Source organism: Bufo bufo, chromosome 2 (assembly GCF_905171765.1).
Source record: "Bufo bufo chromosome 2, aBufBuf1.1, whole genome shotgun sequence".
Classification (NCBI taxonomy): Eukaryota; Metazoa; Chordata; class Amphibia; order Anura; family Bufonidae; genus Bufo; species Bufo bufo.
Genome location: NC_053390.1, coordinates 103904182 through 103923628, shown reverse-complemented (window position 1 = coordinate 103923628; position 19447 = coordinate 103904182). Strand labels below are relative to the sequence as shown.

Below are 19447 nucleotides of genomic sequence, written 5' to 3'. Positions count from 1 at the left end.
AAAACTATGCTTTAAATCAAGCCTTACTGACTAGTGATTTAAATCAAATCCACCCTGCTTGCAACTGTATATTTTTTTTTTTTAAAAGAGGACTCTTCTCACATGTCTATTTTAGTAAAAATGTGTGTTCCCTATGAAATAACAATGCTGGATCTTTTTTTTTTTCTTTCGAAGTACTCTTATGCTGTTCCTTTTGCATCCCTCCTGTGGTTTAGGGGGTGTCCCACAAAGTTTGACACTGTCATCACTGAATGGCCAGTGTCAGACTGTAAGAACAGGCCCCATATACAAGGGGACTGGTGATCTAGCTGTCAATTTGTTTATATATTTCCAGGTGGAATAACAGAGGGATGCCATAACACAGAGCTCAAGCAAAAGATAAGAAAATATTTATTACAATGGACACGTTTGCAGAGCAGACAGGTCCTCTTTAAAGGAGTATTCTGGCCAAAGAAAGTTATCCCCTACCGCTGGGACCGTCACCGATCACGAGGATGTGAACCCTGTACTCAGTGAAGTCCCCCCCAAATGGATGAAGCGGCTGTTCAGAAATGTGCGCCTGTCACGAACTAGCGGGTGTGAACCCACTGTGCCACGTGTCCTACCTCCACTAAGGGCGTTGTCTAAGTGAATGCCTCGATCTTCACAGTACCCCTGATGGTGGATAGGCACACGAGGCAGCTGGTCCAGGCGGACCAGGAGGTACCTGAGAAAGGTACCAGAGGTACAGGCGTTGTCAGCAGGCTGAGTCGTTACCAGTAGCAACAGTGCAGGACCGAAGGATGAGGCAGAGGCGAAGTCAGACAGGCAACAGTTCAGAGCAGGCGGCACAGGTCAGGCAATCCGGATCGGCAACAGGAGAGTCAAGGCAAGCAGGCAGGGATTAAAGGGGTAGCAGAGTCCAGGAATACAAGTACGAGTCAGGAACACAAGCGTATGTCAGGAACCTTAGTAGGACACAAGGACCTTGACACTGAGGCATCTGGGAAGGGGGCTGAGCCACTTCTATATGTGCAGGAGGGATAGGATTGGTCAGCGAGGTCACATGACCCAACCCATAAAGTCCAGGAAGTGACACGCGCCGGCCCTTAAGGAAGTGCTGCAGGAAACAAGCAGCAAGCATGCTGTGGCCAGGGCTGAAAGGAAACACTGGCAGCAGATCACTGCTGAACACAGCGCCCGGGACCGCAGAGGTAAGCAGGGAACAGTGGCGCTGCTTCGTTAATTTTGATGGGAGCGCCAGAGACATCCGAGCGCTGTACTCCGTTATCTCCAACGCTCCCATAGGGATAGGACCCCCATCGATCGGATAGTTATTCCCTATCCTGTAGATGGGGGATAACTTTCTATAACCGGGATACCTCTTTAAAGTTTTATTAAGCCAATGCACATTTATTCTCAGTGCTCCTTCAGTCCCATAGAAGTGAATGGAGCAGCAGACTGACATGTGCTACAACATTGCATTCAGAGAGGGGACCCAGGGGCCTTCCGTTCTCAGGATTGCTAGGGGTCCCAGTGGTTGGACACCCAGTAATCTGAAATGTATCACCTATGGATAGGTGATAAATACATTTTGTGGGATGATCCCCTTTAACATACGCAAGTAGAAATGCTTCCTCTCTTCAGTTTACTGTAATGTAATATATAGAAACCAGCCGTAATCTGGATAACACACGACCTGAGGGGTCTACAGATTGACGCGGCAATTACCTCGGTAGTTGCAGTGAGGACGATGACCCATGGGCACAGTAATATGACAGACACAAGGTGAGACAATGCTTGCAGACGCTTGGCTCCACCAATATCTAAAGAGAGCTTTCTGGAAGCCGCATGGAAGCCAACACTGAAACATAAAGCCAACACAAGCAACAGCACTCCTCCCTGAAATCAACAAGAAAACAGAGGCAATTAATACATTCCTCGGGGTGCAGCAAAATGTCAGAAAGAAAATCCGCAGGTCGAGACATGAAGTGTACGATGGACATGCTGGAGACATGGAGAAATGCAGAACAGGCAGGAGATACAGTCTATTATACATTATGTAGGGACTACATCTTACCCAAGACAGACGATAACCTAAAAGCCTGAAAAAATCTGTACATTTATGCCGAATGCTGGAACCACCCTCCACTTAAAGGGGTTGTCTCTCTTCAGCAAATGGCATTTATCATGCTGAGAAAGTTAGTGCAAGGCCCTTACTAATGTATTGTGATTGTCCATATTGTCTCCTTTGCTGGCTGGAATCATTTTTCAGTTACATTATACACTGCTCTTTTCCAGGGGTTATGACCACCCGGCAATCCTGTAGTGGTGGTCGTGCTTATACCTCTCTGGTGAGAGCGTGCATAGATATACATGCGTAGCAGCTTCTGTCTGGGCCACCTCATATCTGCTGCAGCAGTGGTCATAACCCCTGGAAACGAGCAGTGTATAATGTGACAGAAAAAATGAATCAACCAGCAAAGGAAGCAATATGGACAATCACAATACATTAGTGTCTTGTATTAACTTTCTCTACATGATAAATGCCACTTGCAGAAGTAAGGCCGAAAGCACACTGCCGTGTTCCGCGGCCGTGAGCGGTCCGTGGTATGCCGGCCTGGATTCCTGCTGACAGCAGGAGCGCACAGCATCATTGGTTGCTATGACACCGTACGCTTCATGCCGCCGCTGCACTACAGTAATACATTGGTATAATCTATACGAGTGTATTACTATAGTGCAGCGGCGGCATGAAGCGTACGGCGTCATAGCAACCAATGACACCGTGCGCTCCTGCTCTTGTTAACTGGACCTTTCCCTAAAACAACAATTCTGGATCACCATTCTTACAAACTGCAGTGTGCTGATTCCATTGTTACTTCTCCTGAAAATGTATGAATAAATTGTGTGTTACCAGTTGGGGTGTCCTCACAATGTCACTGTCCAATCAATGCTAACTGTGCAGGGACAAACCTGTTTGGCAAGGGGAATGTGAACACCTAGTCGTACAATGCTAGGAGGAATAACAGAGGAAACAGCACAATGGAGAGTTCAAAGAATAGAAGCTCAAGAATTGTTATTTTAGTTAAAACACACACTCCAGGAGAGCTGACAAGACCTCTTAAACCGCTAGTTACAGGGGTTGTCTCATCACAGACAATGGGGGAATATCGATAGGATATGCCCCCATTGTCTTATAGGTGCGGGTCTCACCACTGAGACCCGCACCTATATCGAGAAAGGAGCCCCAAAAGTGTTGGAGGAGGCACTGAGCATGCGCAGCCACCCTCCATTAATTTTCTATGGGGCTGCCGAAAATAGCCAAGCGCTGGCCCGGCTATTTCCGTCGGGCCCATAGAAGTGAATGGGAACGGTGGCCGGTCATGAGCGGTGCGCTCCTATTCACTTCTATGGGGAGCGCACTTGGTGGTGGCCGGATCGGAGTCCTCCAGCCACCAGCTTGCAGGGCTCCTAGCGATATGCTCCCATTGTCTTTGATGAGACAACCCCTTTAAGCTCTGCAGTTCCTTCAACATGGCAGTCTGGTCTATCCACTGTGTGGGGAACTACAACACAACGCCATGAACTTGAATGGATTCATCATTATGGGAAACCCCATGGTAGCTGCTATGGCAGCCTTATTGGTAGTCACCCAGCTTTCTCAGACACATATACCGAAACATCTGAAATAAATATATATATATATATATATATATATATATATATATATATGGTCCCTTTAAGATGGCTTTAATTCTGCCACATATTAGCAGTCATCTTAGAGCCGCAGCACAGTAAACAGACACCAGCAGCGCGCGCCGGCGCTGAAAAGGCAGGAGGATCTAATAGACAATGCAATGTTTATTCTTGAACCCAGAGAACTTTAAATTCCCTGACTAAACATACATAGGAAGGTGAAGCAATGATGAGATTCCCCTTACCTTGTGGTCAGCAACTCCTAGGAGGGAGAATGCCATGTACAGGAAGTGTGTAAGCGCACTGTCATGGTGTCCTTCAGCTAATCAACAAGTGTTAAGGAGGAAATGACCGGCACAAGAAAGTAGTCATTATTCACTGAGCATGCTCTGACTATAGGAAGTCACAGCCGATCACACAGATTGCTGATGGTACGGGGTACCTTTCTGCTTACACCCACACAAACAAGCATCCCAAGCCGATGAGTGATCGGATCCATTTTCCCCAGTTGAAACAATTATTGGGAAGGTTTTATCCACAAGAGAGATATTTCCTACAAAGTAGCACCTTTGATTAAGGCCTTAAATTAAATGCTATGTACACCTTCGGATGCAATTTTTGTTTATGACTGCATTTTACTCTAATTGGTCTTTATTAAAAATATTGAGCCGTTCTGTCACCAAGGGTTAACTGTTTTTTCTAGCTGTGTGACTGGTACTTTCACTTTGTGCTGTTCATCTCTAACAAACCTTATCTCTAAACTAAAGACGTCAAAAACACTTAAAGTATAACTGTCGTATATTTTTTTTTGGAGTATTGCATTGTGGTAATTAATATCACCTTGGTGGCCCCATTTCAACTTTTCACTGTGTATTCAATTACCCCTTAATTCCACATTTTTGTTCCCTGTACTGCCTGCTTTTACCTGTGCTTAAAATAGGGTTGCTAGGCATGGTCCGTCTATCTGTTGAAGGACGGAGCACGCAGTGTGCAAGGTCACATTACTGACAGCCAGGGACTGTAAGGAAATGATTAAGGCCAGGTCCTCCCCAGCAGCTGATAACAGTGCCTGGGCTGTGTGCACTTCTCCCTGTCCCTGCACTTGGCAGACGCTCCCTCACTCAGCAGAGCTGGAGAATGCAGAGTTGGAGCAGCGCAGACCAGGGAAGGGAGATCTGCCGTCTGCTCAGTGTATAAATGAAAGCAACATGTGGTAAAAGGACCCCTTTGTGCTGCAGGAGATTAACCCTTTAGGGGGAGGGCTCTAGTTACTGACACTTTTGGGGGGCTATTGTTACTGGCTAGTGAGGGCAGGCGGGATTAGCCTCAGGGTGAGGGCAGTGGCGGCCATCTTAACTGAATAGTGAGATTGCAGTTTTATGCAGACTGGTTGCTAAGGGCTGAATCTTATTAAATATGGGGTAAGTCAGTCTAATAGTAACTGATTCTGGAATATCATGTCATTAGTAACTACATATATGAAAATTGAAATTAGGGTCTAAATGTGACAGTTATCCTTTAATCCACATTCTTATCAGTAATATTAGAACAGAACTATAATAAGTGTTTATAATGTCAGAGAGCAGAGATAAGGAGTCTGTCAGCTCCCCAACTGATGGAAAAGACAGAAAATCCAAAGGCTGCTGCTAGAGCATCTCAGCTATGTACAGAAAAAAGGGGCTTCATATTTTTAATAAAGACCAAACTGAAATAATGATTTTTAGCTCAAAATAAGTGCAGGACTAGAGAGAGCATTGCACAAGAAGGTAGGGGGAAGATCCTGTGTGTATTAGCAGTGTCATTATACAGCTGGGACTTGTAGTCCTACACATACAACAAGCTGCAGAGTCTCCCAGCAGGCAGACATGTCACTCAGGGCAGCACTTATATTCACTCCCTTAGCAGTGTCATTATACAGCTGGGACTTGTAGTCCTACACATACAACAAGCTGCAGAGTCTCCCAGCAGGCAGACATGTCACTCAGGTCAGGACTTGTATTCACTCCCTTAGCAGTGTCATTATACAGCTGGGACTTGTAGTCCTACACATACAACAAGCTGCAGAGTCTCCCAGCAGACAGACATGTCACTCAGGTCAGGACTTGTAGCCACTCCCTTAGCAGAGCAGGGGGGAGGGGCAGAGTGTTTTTATTGCATGTAAACAAAGGGCCAGAAAAGAACCAGGGAAATGAGGAAATATATATATATATTTTTTGCATAAATCTTGCTTAGCTTAGTTATATATTGCTGCCCATCAGATTTTCAGTGCTATATATATTATATTTTTTTCATAACTCGGACAACCCCTTTAATCATGGGATAACCCCTTTAAGGATGCATGATTGCTGGGGACACAATGAATATTATGTTTTTACCTCACTGTGTTCCAACATCCATAACTTTATTTATCCATAACTTATTCATCTTTTAAATAATGTAAAAAAACAAACAAACAAAAACTTCGCCCATTTTATTTTGTTTACGCCATTCACTGCTTGATAAATATTATAACTTTTTTTTAAAGGAATTTTACTGACAACATGCAATGCATTGGAATACCTCTGTATTACAATGCATTATTGCCTGTCAGAGAAAAATAAAAGACGTGGCCTATTTGTCATCTACATATGTTGCGGTCAGAGGCAAAGGAAGCCCTCTCTCTTTGACCTCTTTAAAGGAGTTGTTCACCCAAGGGACCTTTTCTGCAGACTCTCCCCAGGGTGAATCATACTTACCTGATCCCAGCTACTGAGTTGTGGCTACACTGCTGCTCCTCCTTGGGCACCGCAGGTCTTGGGTCTCATCATGTCAACATACGGTTTGACACGGGTCATGTGACCACTGCAGCCAATGACTGGCTGCAATAGTGACGTGTCCCCCATGCATTATGTAACTAGGTCACGTGACTCAAGGGAGACCAGTCACCTCAGCAGCCAGTCATTGGCTGCTGTATTCACAACAGATGTTGACGTGCAAATTGCATGTTTTTTTTTTCTGTTACATCGTTCACCACATAGGATATATGTTTTCATATTTCAGACTTTTTCGGACGTGGCGATACGTAATATATATATTTTTTTACTTTAGCCACCTTAGGGGGCTATAACCCTTAATCTATTAGGGTAAATAGGATCTCACACTGTCCCTGCTGCCCTGTGCTTTGTGCACACAGCAGCAGGGAGCTTACCATGGCAGCCAGGACGCCATTAAAGCCTTCCATAACTGCCATGGTAAGCTCCCTTCTGCTGTGTGCACAGGGCAGCAGGGACAGTGGCAGCAGGGAATGGTAACTGATCAGAGCCCCGCGATTTTACTGCTGGGGCTCTGATCGGAAGCTGCCACTGCCACTAATGAAAATACTGTGCCCACTGCTACCAATGGATATAATACTGGTGGGGCGCACTGCGCCACCAATGAATATAATATACCCCCTAAATACAAATGTAGGCTACGAGTGCCCGCCGTATCACACAGCCGGCACCTGGCCTCAATGACAGAGCATGGCGATCTGCGTCTATTAACCCGGCGCGTGCCATGCTCTCTAACAGATACTAGGCTGCGCAGTAGAGCAGCCTAGTATCGGAAATAGCAAATCCCGGTATCGTATCGATCTGGGTGAAAAAGTATCGATTGGGTATCGAAAATTCGATACCCGATGCAACCCTAGTCAAGGGATGAAAGCTTATGACTAAGCAACCAAAAAACATTTGTTGTTTCTTTTGGGGATAAGCTGGTATTTCTTTAGGTGTCATATTTTTTACCATCTAACCAACCGATTTTTGGAAAAATGCTGAAAAATACACAATGTACATTTAGCTAAGTCTTGGAACTTCTATTCAAAGCTCTGATGATACAGGCATAGTGGCAGCGCCTGCGCCATTAGCATGATGAGTATGGTCATCATAATCATCTGTTGTTACCGTAATGTATGAATGACACGTTCCCACTGACAGATGTGCTACTGAGGTACCATAGATACAGAAGAGCTCCCTCAGAAAATCTAGAGGCATCAAAGGATACGGTGCTCAGCAATTTTGGCCATCAGATCATCATTATCGAAGAGTAGTAAACATATAACCGCAACGATGAAAAATGCAGCACCTCGAGTCTGCGGAGAGAAGAGACAGAAGTCAGCAAGCACAGCGGACGATGCAAACCACTGATCAGTGCTGATATTTGCAGATTTGCATCTTTAAAATATTCTTACCCTTTAAATTCAAAAGACACAACGTGGAATCTCAGTACATGCAGCGCCAAAACTATGGAATGTAAATGGCGAGTATATATCAAATCACAAAAATGATGTGACTGTATACGTACCGAGATTAGTAACGTTTCAGTGGACAAGTAGTAGTCAATGGGCCACGCTTACAGATTAGATGAAGCTACATTTTTTTTCCATAAACTGCAGAAAAACACTGTGTAACGGGCGACAAACTTTCACCTTTTCTAGTCACTTATTAAATTTGAAAAGTGACAAGTGGACATTTTCTCCAAGGAGACCTAGTTTAGGTCAAACTCAAAAAAAAATAACTTTAATTTTTTGCACGAATTTCTAGATTTGATTTTATGCCTGATATTGAGCATATTGAATATTGGTGACAGATTCCCTTTAAGAATTAAAGCAGAATCTCTACTGACATATTTTCCAGCAGTTTTTAAGGGATTGTCAGAGACTGAAAAGTAATTTGCACTGGGCAAGGCGGCTATAGGTCCCCACTGGACTGGAAGTGAGACATCCTGTCAACACGTATGTCACCACTGCGGGCTAACCAATGGCCTCAGCGCTGAAGGGTCAGGAACGGTATGTGACTGCTGAGGCCAGCACTGGCATGTAATTTTATACAGTGACCGGACCAAAGGAAATTACTTCCCACTCTCAGATAAGTCCTTTACGTCTTTAAGCTTTTTGATGATTTTCTTTGCGTCATCTAAAATCCTTTATCTTGATGTTGAAGATCTTTGAAATCTTATTGGTTAGGGAACAACATCAATAGCTATCTCCTACTTTCTCTTCATTATGAAAATTCTGTATTTTACCTTAGGCCTTTATATCAACAGGATATGCCATAAATGTCCTACTGGTGGGACCTTCATCTGACCACCGTCCTGTCTGGCAATGCAGACATCAGCTGCCAGATCCAGACTGAGAATACACGGGGAGGGGGCTGTTCATGGGCACAGTTCTCGCTTTCACTTCAGTAGGAGTTATGAAAAAACCCAAACAAGTGTGCTCGGCTGTTTCTTTGTCTCCCATAGAGATAAATCGAGAGACCGGCGGACATCTGCAGCCACCTCACCGGTCATTCTCCGCCTTGATCCACCAAGCAGGACAGGGATTGGGGATACCCTTTTCTTGGGATAGGCGCAGGTCCCACTGGAGATATCCTGTTCTATCAGACATCTATGGACATAGATTCTCCATGTTTCTAAGAATCAGAGAACACAATACATCAGAAACCACAGCAGGTGCCCAACGTAGGGGCCCCTGAATGGGGCTAAATTGGTGTGCGGATCTGCAGCATGTACAATTGCAAATCCGCGCTATGTGCACTTACCCTTACCATCCAATTCCCTTCTGTATTACTACAGTAATCGCTGGGTGCACACTTTTATAAATCACATCATCTATGCAAAGACAAATCTCCCAGACAAAGAGAACCATCTCGCTACTGCCACCTATCAGAAGTGACTCAACTATAGGCTCATGCACACGACCGTTGGATGTTTTACCGTGCATTACACATTTTGCGGAACGGAACGGTCGGCCCCTAATAAAACAGACCTATCCTTGTCTCTAATGTGGACAATAATATGACCTGTTCTATTTTTTGGCGGAACGGCCATGTGGACATGGAATCGTTTCAGTTTTTTATTTGCGGCCCCATTAAAGCGAATGGTTCTGCATACTGGCCGAAAAAAAAAACGGACGCAGAAAAAAATATACATTCATGTGCATGAGCCCTTAGTCAATGTCTGACTTTTCAAGAAGCCTAGGAACATGACAAGGGAAAATAACCACTCCATAGATCCATCCGCCGACAGCTGCTTCATGGTGCCAATAGGATGCAATAGCAAGGCAGTTCTATTTCTCTGAGAGAAACCTTGTATATCATTTTCCCATAGAGAACTACTATTAAAGGGGTATTCCAGTTACCTTAAGTTATCCCCTACCCACAGGATAGGGGACAACTATTAGATCGGTTGGGGTCCTACCGCTAGGACCCCCAAGGATCATGAAAACGGGGGCCCCTTGCAATGAATGGAGCAGCCGGTCAGGCATGCGTGCGGCTGCTCCCTTCATTTTTAGGGGAATTCCGGAGATACCTGTGCACTGTACTTCGCTATCTCCAGAACTCCCTTAAAAATGAACAGAGCGGCCACACGCATGCCGACCGGCCGCTCATGATTGATGGGGGTCCCAACGGTAGGATCCCCACCGATCTAATAGTTATCCCCTATGCTGTGGATAATGTTATTTAACCAGAATACCTCTCCAAGTCTCCACATGTAGCTGGTCTACTTAATAAGAGCCAGTCCCTCATCTCAACTACATTTTCTAAGGAGACTTTAAAGTAAAAAACAAAACAAAAAAAAAAACCTTATAAAATACCTTGGACGGTACTCCGCTGGAACCAGTGAACAGCACGGTAAGCAATGTTACAACTACAATATCACTATGTTCAAACAGCAGCAAAGTCCTAGAAAACAGGAACACCATGAGCAGGACAGGGGTATAATAAAGATATTAACGGCATCAGTAAAGCGACATAACATTTTTATATGCAAATCTATCTAAAATACTCCTCTTCCTATGTGTGTCAAATTTAGCAGTAATAAGGCCTCACTCACTCATATTTGGGCCCTTGTTTTTGTGAAACATTACAATGATACTAGGTCGTATTAGGCATATGGACGTCCCCTGTTGAGAATACCACTCTATAAGGTCTTGAATAAAAAGTCTCCCTGCTGTAACAGATTCAGACCGGCCCTGTGTTATTACATGGTCACCCATTAGAGGAACAGCCTCCGGTATTTGTCCGGCCTAATCTCAGCACTAAGGCTGGAAACAGGCCGAATCCCTGCCAGGTCCCATTACAGTCAAAGGGCAAAGGGGTTTGGCAGCAAAGATGGTCAGTTCGCAGTGTTCGCCAGCGAACACATGCGGGCTGCCACCTTGACTCACCCGTCAGGCGATGCACAGGTAAGCCCTTACCTTTGCCTGTGCCGGTCTGAAATCAAATGCGGTCACCGGGAGCAGGCAGTTCCGAGAACAGCAGCCGGGGGCCTTCATCGGGCTGTTCTCAGAACTGCCTGCTCCCGGTGACCGCATTTGATTTCACACCGGCTCCCGGCACAGGTAAGGGCTTACCTGTGCATCGCCGGATGGGTGAGTCAAGATGGCAGCCCGCATGTGTTCGCTGGTGAACACTGCGAACTGGCCATTACTGTTTGGCAGTACTCCCACAGTTTCCGACTATCCTGAATGCGATAAACTCCGGCAGGTTATTTCTCTACCAGAACAGTCTGCTGGATCATTTTTGCACTAGTGTGAAACAAGCATTAGACAGGTTTAGCCTCATTGACACGTCAGTGTTTTATGGACGTGTGCTGTACCTGTTCTCCACGGACAGCACACGTCCCCATTCATTTTAATGTGTGTATTAAGACATCAGTGTTTTAGCACGGTCCGTGGGTCAGTGTTTTTAGGATGGATGCATGCTCTATTTTGTCTGTGTTCACTGATCCATCACGTCCATTATAGTCTATGGGTCTGTGAAAACCACAGAGGCAACACGGATACCATCCGTGTTTCACGGATCATTAAGAAGAGATGCTTTGAAAATTATTTTTTGGCCACGCAGTGTCCGTGAAACACAGATGCAACACGGACAGCAAAAAACGGACACACGGACCACACACACGATCCTTCACGGATGCATCACTGACCACCTGCTCACGGATCTGAGCACGGACACGGACGTGTAATAATACATTTTGCTGCAGGGAAAATGTCTAGGTAAAGTAGAGCAGCTGACTGCTGAGAGTCCCAGGAGGTCATCAGTGATCATTGAGACTGCAGACACCACAGCAACAAAAACATAACAATTTGTGTATAGAAATGCAATTACCTTAAAGGCCCACAAAGTGTAAGGCCAAAGAACCACAGGAGTGACAGAATACAGCCAACGAAAGCATGTTTCACAATACTGATCCACTAAAAAAGGCACAGAAAACACGGGTTAATACATTCAAGCACAAATCCTAGTTCAATCCTTCTACAGCCACTTATACTGAATCTCATCTGCAACTATGACCCTATAAAATGTAAGCACGACTCATGTGGAAGCAGCAAGCCAAGATCCCTCACATCCTCCCTTAAAGGAGTTTTCTCTGATTTTAACACTGATTGGCGGGGGTCCGACACCTCTGAAGATTGGATGTTCTGCTCCAGCACCAGCCAGCTCCGTCCATTGTGTAGTGGACAGACCTGGTTACTGTTCCCACTGGAGTGATTGGAAGCAGAGCTTCAGTTACAAGCGCCGTCTGCTACACATCTACATCCTCAGGATAGGCCATCACTAAGGCTGGGTTCACACGAGCGGATGCCGTGCGTGACATCCGCTCCGTGAATGACAGCCAAGACCCGATGCGGACAGCAGAAGCACGGAGCATTAACATGATTGATAATGCTCCGTGCCTCTCTGTGATCTCTTTACTACGAAATCACAGTGACAACTTTATCTCCCTGTGATTTCGTAGTAAAGAGATCACAGAGAGGCACGGAGCATTATCAGTCATGTTAATGCTCTGTGCCTCTGCAGTCTGCATCGTGTCTTGGCTGTCATTCACGGAGCGGATGTCACGCACGGCATCCGCTCGTGTGAACCCAGCCTTAGTGATCGGCAGGGGTACGACATCCCACTGATTAGCTCTTTGGGTGTAGCACAGTCGCTGGAAGTCAGCGCCGGGGCTACACGTTTCTGCCAATCTTGTAGCACTGCTTCTATTACCTCTACCCATACAAAGGGGGTCTCAGTACAACCCCCTCCCCCATGTCACAGCAGTCCTTATTGAAATCTGTGCATGTGCTTGTCATTATCGGTCTTGTGCATGCGCAGTACGCTCACTTCTCTAGCCAGAAGCCTCACAAATGTACTGTGCAGGACAAAAATGAACAGCGCATACGTGAGATTTCAGTGAGGATCTGTGACAAAAGAAATGCTGTCAATGTCAATCAGGGCACAGGGGGAGATTTTGAAAGCGAGACTCTGGGAATGGGACCATTCCCAAAGGTTTTTGCTTGAAAATGTTAAACTGAATTCACGGTCTACCTTTAGGCCTCATGCACACGAACGTATGGGTTTTGTTTCCATACTGCGGACCGCATATGCGGATCCGCAATAAACAGACACCGTTCCGTGTGCATTCCGCATCACGGATGTGGACCCATTCACTTGAATGGGTCCGCAAAACCGGAGATGCGGAACGGAAGCACGGAACGGGACCCTGCGGAAGCACTACGGAGTGCTTCTGTTCCGTACTTCCGTTCCGCAAAAAGATAGAACGCGTCCTATCTTTTTGCGGAACGGACGAATGCAGACCCATTCAACTTGAATGGGTCTGGATTCATCCCGGTGGCCGTACGGAGGTTCCCCCTGCATTGGGGACTGCAAATTGCGGTCCCCAATGCATGGAACGGCCCACCTACAGGAAGAAGATTCCTGCCACGTGCCCCTTTTTACTAATTTACTCTACTTCCAGAAGGTTATATCTGGGACAGAAGTAGTGAAGCATGGCCGACTCACTTGGCGTCTAGTAACCGTCTTCCCAGAAGAAAATGGTTTTTGAAACAAAACCATAAAAATTGCACACCTGTGGAAAAAAAAAAAGAGACAAACATGAGACAAAAATATATGTAGACAAATATGACAATGTAAAAGTAAAATATATCTATAGCATGGAAGAATGGGGGAATTGGAAAGTCACACCTCACGTAACCATTTTATATTAAACTGTTCAATTCCCCCAAAAACAACCAGAGCCATGAGATCACCCCGCAGTCAGATCACGTATAACAGGTTATAGGCTGCAGAGATGACAGGATTATAGAAAATATACTGAACAGAGAGATTTATCAGGCCCCGTGCGCCAGAATAGTGGTGCCCAAAAATCACAAATATATTATGGACAAAGATTTGTGACTTTTGTTAAAAATGAGCAGGTTTGACATAGCCAGACACATCTGAGATTTCTTAAAGGGGTAGCCCAGCCTAAGAACTGACAACTCCAATGGACCTAACCCGTGACCCATTAGGAAGAAGAAAAAAAACAACAACAAAAAACTGTCCACGGTCACGAGAACATGCCTTTCAAGCATATGTGACCGCTGAGGACAGTGACCGGTCACAGCAGTCATGGGACACCTCACTGTATACTATACCATATACATACAATTTTAGTCCCAAAATACATAGGAGTCTGTCAGCAGTTTTGACTGTGGAAAACTGCTGACTAGTGTTGAGCGAACTTCTGTTTTAAGTTCGGCGTCTGAAGTTCGGCTTCCGGTTAGCGGAGAATCCCGATATGGATTCCGAATTCCGTTGTGGTCCGTGGTAGCGGAATCAATAATCGGACATTATTGATTCCGCTACCACGGACCACAACGGAATTCGGAATCCATATCGGGATTCTCCGCTAACCGGAAGCCGAACTTTAGACGCCGAACTTAAAACAGAAGTTCGCTCAACACTACTGCTGACAGCGCTGGGCAGGGGCCTTGGACAGATAGCTAAACTGGTTTCTAAATGCTTTTTTTTAAAATAGATGTGGCCCCTTATGCTGAAGTGCTCTCTGCATTGAGCCGTTTCATAACCCCTCTCCTCCGAGTGAGGGTTGTAGTGGTCTCCTGGTTGGAAGCTATACCTGTCACTCTGTAAAGTGGTTTATTGCAGAGAGCCAAGAGGCCTTCAGTGTGCTAGAATAAAAGCATCAATAACAGTATTTCAAGCAGCTCCTACCTGGTGCTGTCAGCAGTTTTCCAGGGTCACTGATTGCTCCTACAGTTGTGGTGACTTCTGGAGAAGTGTGGCAGGAACCTGTAACTACTGGTGGGAGGGAAAGGCCCAACTGGTGGGAAGTTGGGTGTCTGCTCTGACAACTGGGCTGGAGGAGATTAGGTTAGAGGACCCAATTATTACTACTAGGGCGTAGGGGGCATGTACTTGTATTGTATTTCTATGTAGGCTACTTTCACATCTGCGTTCTGCTGTACGGTTTTGATATCTGGCACAGGATCTCAAAACCGCAGCAAAACACTTCAGTTTTCTCCCCATTCATTTTCAATGGGGACAAAAATGAACTGAACAGAGTGCATTCCGTTCAGTTCCCATGATGCACAAAAAAGCGCTGCAAGCAGCGTTTTTGAGTGCGCCATGGGATACGGGGGCTATAGGAATCTGGCATGAAACACAATGTAAGTCAATGGTGCTGGATGCGTTTTTTTGGACCTAGTGGTTTTAGTGCCGGATCCTTGTTGTTCATCTTGGAGATAATACAACCCGATCCGTTCTGAATGGATGCAGACGGTTGTATTATTGACCGGATGCGTTTTTGCTGATCCTCTGCCGGATCCAGCAAAAACGCAGATGTGAAAATAGCCTTAAAGGGGTTTTCCATGATTTAAATATTGCCGATCTATCCTCCACGGAGCGCTGCAGCCCCTTCAAACAGCTGATCGTCGGGGTTGCCTAGGAGTCAGAGACCCCACTGATCAGATATTGATGACTTATCCTGAGGATTGACCATCAACATCCTGGAAACCCCCTTTACAATCTTCTGCTCCAGGACAGAATGAAGTATCAATGTCTATCTAAGGCTACTTTCACACTGGCGTTTTGGTTTCTGTTTGTGAGATCCGTTCAGGGCTCTCACCAGCGGTCCAAAACGGATCAGTTTTGCCCCAATGCATTCTGAATGGAAAAGGATCCGCTGAGAATCCATCAGTTTGGCTCAGTTCCGTCTCCATTATGCTCTGGAGGCTGCTTGCAGCGTTTTTGTGTCCGTCTTACGAAACTGAGCCAAATGGATCCGTTTTCACTGACACAATCTGGCACAACAGAAAACAGATCCGTCCTCCATTAACTTTCCATGGTGTTCAAGACGGATCCGTTTTGGCTATGTTACAGATAATACAAACTTATCCGTTCTGAATGGATGCAGACGGTTGTATTATCTGAACGGATCCGTCTTTCCAGATCCATGACAGATCCGCACCAAATGCGAGTGTGAAAGTAGCCTAATATGACGCAGTGGCATAACTGACGAGACGAAGATGCTACTTACCCCAATTTTAATATAAAGATAAACTGTACAATATGGACTACTTTTAGTAGATCGTAGGACTCAAAGATACCAAGAGCCTTCAGGAACTTTGTGAAGCAGAGAAGGACGATGTATCTGGTCAGTCTGCAAGAGAGGAAGACAGAAACTGAGAACATGGCAACCTGAACCAGGAGCTGTAGTGGCACCTGAGCCCCCGGCACTACATGTTTTTTAACCACCATAAGACATTTGCGCACATCTGAAGAACAGGAGTCCAAGAGGTCAGACCTGACCAATCTAATACCTATCACCTGCGATTCTATAATATATAGGAGCGTCCTCTGACAGGACAGCTCTTCTAGGCCTCTCCTCCCAGTCCATATACAGACTGACGCTTTAGTGGGTACAGTAGCCTGCATTGGCTGGTTGCTGAGGTTTATCAAATGCCATGCGATTTTCAAGACCTCTGCTTGCTGCTAGTGAATGAGAACATTCTTAAGCGCTGGGTCTGAAGCTGTGGTAGGGAGCGGTTTGGAGGGTTGGTTTAAAGGGTTAATGCTTGTCCATGGACCCCATTAGGAGATCTGATAGAGGGGAGTCTCCTACTGATGGCCGAGGACTGGCTAACACAGGTGACCGAGGAACTACAAGTCCCAGCATGCATGGCAGCTGCCTGCTCCTCTTCACCTGGACTCGGGGGCATCCACAGGCCCCAGCCTGCCCGTGCTCATCGCATTGCTGCCGTACTTCTCGTCCATGTCGGCAGCTCCCTTATAACCTCATGTAGACAGTCCGGGGAGGCAGCTCCACACAAAGCGCTCTACAGCCGGGGAGACCCGAGGGGGGCCCTGCGGGAGCACATGAAGAGAACCGAGTGACAGCTGGACCCCGGACACATATTCCGGATACACAGCCTCCAGCACTGCCAGCTAGCCGGCCTGCGCTGCTGAGGGAGCAGGAAGCGTCACTCGTCACGTGACGTCTACAGTTACAGGAGGCGACAGGGAAAATCTTCCTCACATACGGGTAAGACGCGTTTCCTGTGGACAGTACAGGGAGGCGGTAGGGACAAACTTCAGCTACAGTTTTCCAGATCTACTTACTTTTGCCTACAGAATTATTATTATTATTATTATTATTATTATTATTATTATTATTATTATTATTATTATTATTATTATTATTATTATATTTTTTTTTACCAGTATTCAAAATTTTAATAAAGTGTAAAGAAAAATTATGAAATTATGGGAATTGATGTTTGTACCTTATTTACTCAATATACACATGTTGATGGTAGGGTGGCCACACTCCCCAACAGAAAATACAGGCCAAGTTTACCCGGTTAAAAACGGACAGGGATTTGGTGGTTTGGCTTTACACGGGGTGTTACTTCTCACCAGTGATTTCTTTATACTTTATATTTTATATTTTAAGCATTTTTGTAATACTGTACAGTGCCCCTACAGTATAATGCACCATTATGTACCACCACACAGTATAATGTCCCCTTATGTGCCCCTACAGTATAATGCACCATTATATGCCACCAGTAAAATTCCCCTGTATGTGTCCCCACACAGTATAATGCTCCCGCAGTGCTCCTCACTAGGGATGAGCGAACTTCTGTTTTTAAGTTCGGCGTACATGGTTCGGGTTATCTAAGAATTCCGTTATGGATTCCGCTACCACAGACCATAACTTATGGTCCGTGTTAGCGGAATCCATAACGGAATTCTTAGATACACATAACAAGAGGTACTGAGGGCACCGTCCTCCCACCTGGGAACCGTCCTCCATACCCTACAATAAAGAAGCGTGAACACGAATGGTGAGTGCGGCTTATCTTTGCATCTTGTTCTCTACGGAATTCTTAGATAACCCGAACCTTGTATGCCAAACTTGAAAACAGAAGTTCACTCAACACTACCCCCCACACAGTGTAATGCCCCTTACAGTATAACGGTTCCTTATGTCCCCCCCACAGTATAACGGTTCCTTATGTCCCCCCCACAGTATAACGGTTCCTTATGTCCCCCCCCCACAGTATAACGGTTCCTTATGTCCCCCCCCCACAGTATAACGGCTCCTTATGCCCCCCCCCCCACAGTAGAACGGCTCCTTATGCCCCCCCCCACAGTATAACGGCTCCTTATGCCCCCCCCCACAGTAGAACGGCTCCTTATGTCCCCCCCACAGTATAACGGCTCCTTATGTCCCCCCGTGAGGTGAACGCATTGCACCCGCACTGAATCCGGACCCATTAACTTCAATGGGGCTGTTCAAATGGGCGGTGATTTTAACGCATCACTTGCGCGTTGCGTGAAAAACGCAGCATGTTATATATTCTGCGTTTTTCAAGCAGCCCTGGCCACATAGAAATGAATGGGGCTTCAGTGAAAAACGCATTGCATCCGGAAGCTAGTGCGGATGCAATGCGCTTTTCACTGATGGTTGCTAAGAGATGTTTGTAAACCTTCAGTTTTTTATCACGCGTGTGAAAAACGCATCAAAACGCATTCAACCCGCGCGGAAAAAAATAACTGAACGCAATCGCAGACAAAATGGACTGAACTTGCTTGCAAAATGGTGCGAGTTTCACTGAACGCACCCTGAACGCATCCGGACCTAATCCGTCCCGCTCGTGTGAAAGAGGCCTAGGGGTCTGTGGTGTGCACACTGTGATTCTCTGCTGTGATTAGTGCAGTACCCAAGAACTGGGTCACTGCAAAAGGGTAATCTGATGTCACGTTAAATTGTTAAGTAAAATATTCTGATCCGCAAAACACGGACACCGGCCATGTGCTTTCCGCATTTTGTGGACCGCACCAGAGAAATGCCTTTTCTTGTCCGTCTCTGCGGACAAGAATAGGACATGTTTTGTTTTTGTGGAATGGAAGTGCGGATGCGGAACGGAAGTGCGGATGCAGACGGCACACTGTGTGCTGTCCGCATCTTTTCTGGCCCCATTGAAAATGAATGGGTCCGGATCTGTTCCGCAACGTTACAGAACGGATCCAGATCCATTTTGCGGACGTGTGAATGGACCCTTAGGCCTCATGCACACGATCGTTGTGTTCTGCAGTCCGCAAATTGTGGATCCACAAAACAGGGATGGTGTCCATGTGCATTCCGCAATTTGCGGAACGGCACGGACAGCAATTGATATAACTGCCTATTGTCCGCCAAACGGACACGAATAGGACAGGTTATATTTTTTTGCGGAACGGAGCAACGGATGCGGACAGCACACGGAGTGCTGTCCGCATCTTTTGCGGCCCCATTGAAGTGAATGGGTCCGCATCCAAGCCGCAAAAACTGCGGCTCGGATGCGGACCAAAACAACGGTCGTGTGCATGAGGCCTTAGGCCCCTTTCACACGGGCGAGAATTCCGTGCGGGTGCAATGCGTGAGATGAGTCATTGCACCCGCACTGAATACCGAA

General features: G+C 46.0%; 1 protein-coding gene across 1 annotated transcript in view; it reads right to left on the bottom strand.

Moving 5' to 3' along the window:
* The window catches only part of SLC30A5 (solute carrier family 30 member 5), a 35781-nt gene extending 18804 nt beyond the window's left edge, over positions 1-16977 (bottom strand). The window contains exons 1-8 of the mRNA XM_040421368.1: positions 16690-16977; positions 16024-16146; positions 13488-13554; positions 11811-11896; positions 10292-10379; positions 7699-7786; positions 3924-4000; positions 1711-1881 (exon numbers count right to left, since the gene is read on the bottom strand). Coding sequence (XP_040277302.1) covers positions 1711-1881; positions 3924-4000; positions 7699-7786; positions 10292-10379; positions 11811-11896; positions 13488-13554; positions 16024-16146; positions 16690-16760 — 771 coding nt within the window. The 5' untranslated portion in view covers positions 16761-16977. The remainder of the gene's footprint in view (positions 1-1710; positions 1882-3923; positions 4001-7698; positions 7787-10291; positions 10380-11810; positions 11897-13487; positions 13555-16023; positions 16147-16689) is intronic.
* Between the last annotated feature and the right edge of the window lie 2470 nt (positions 16978-19447).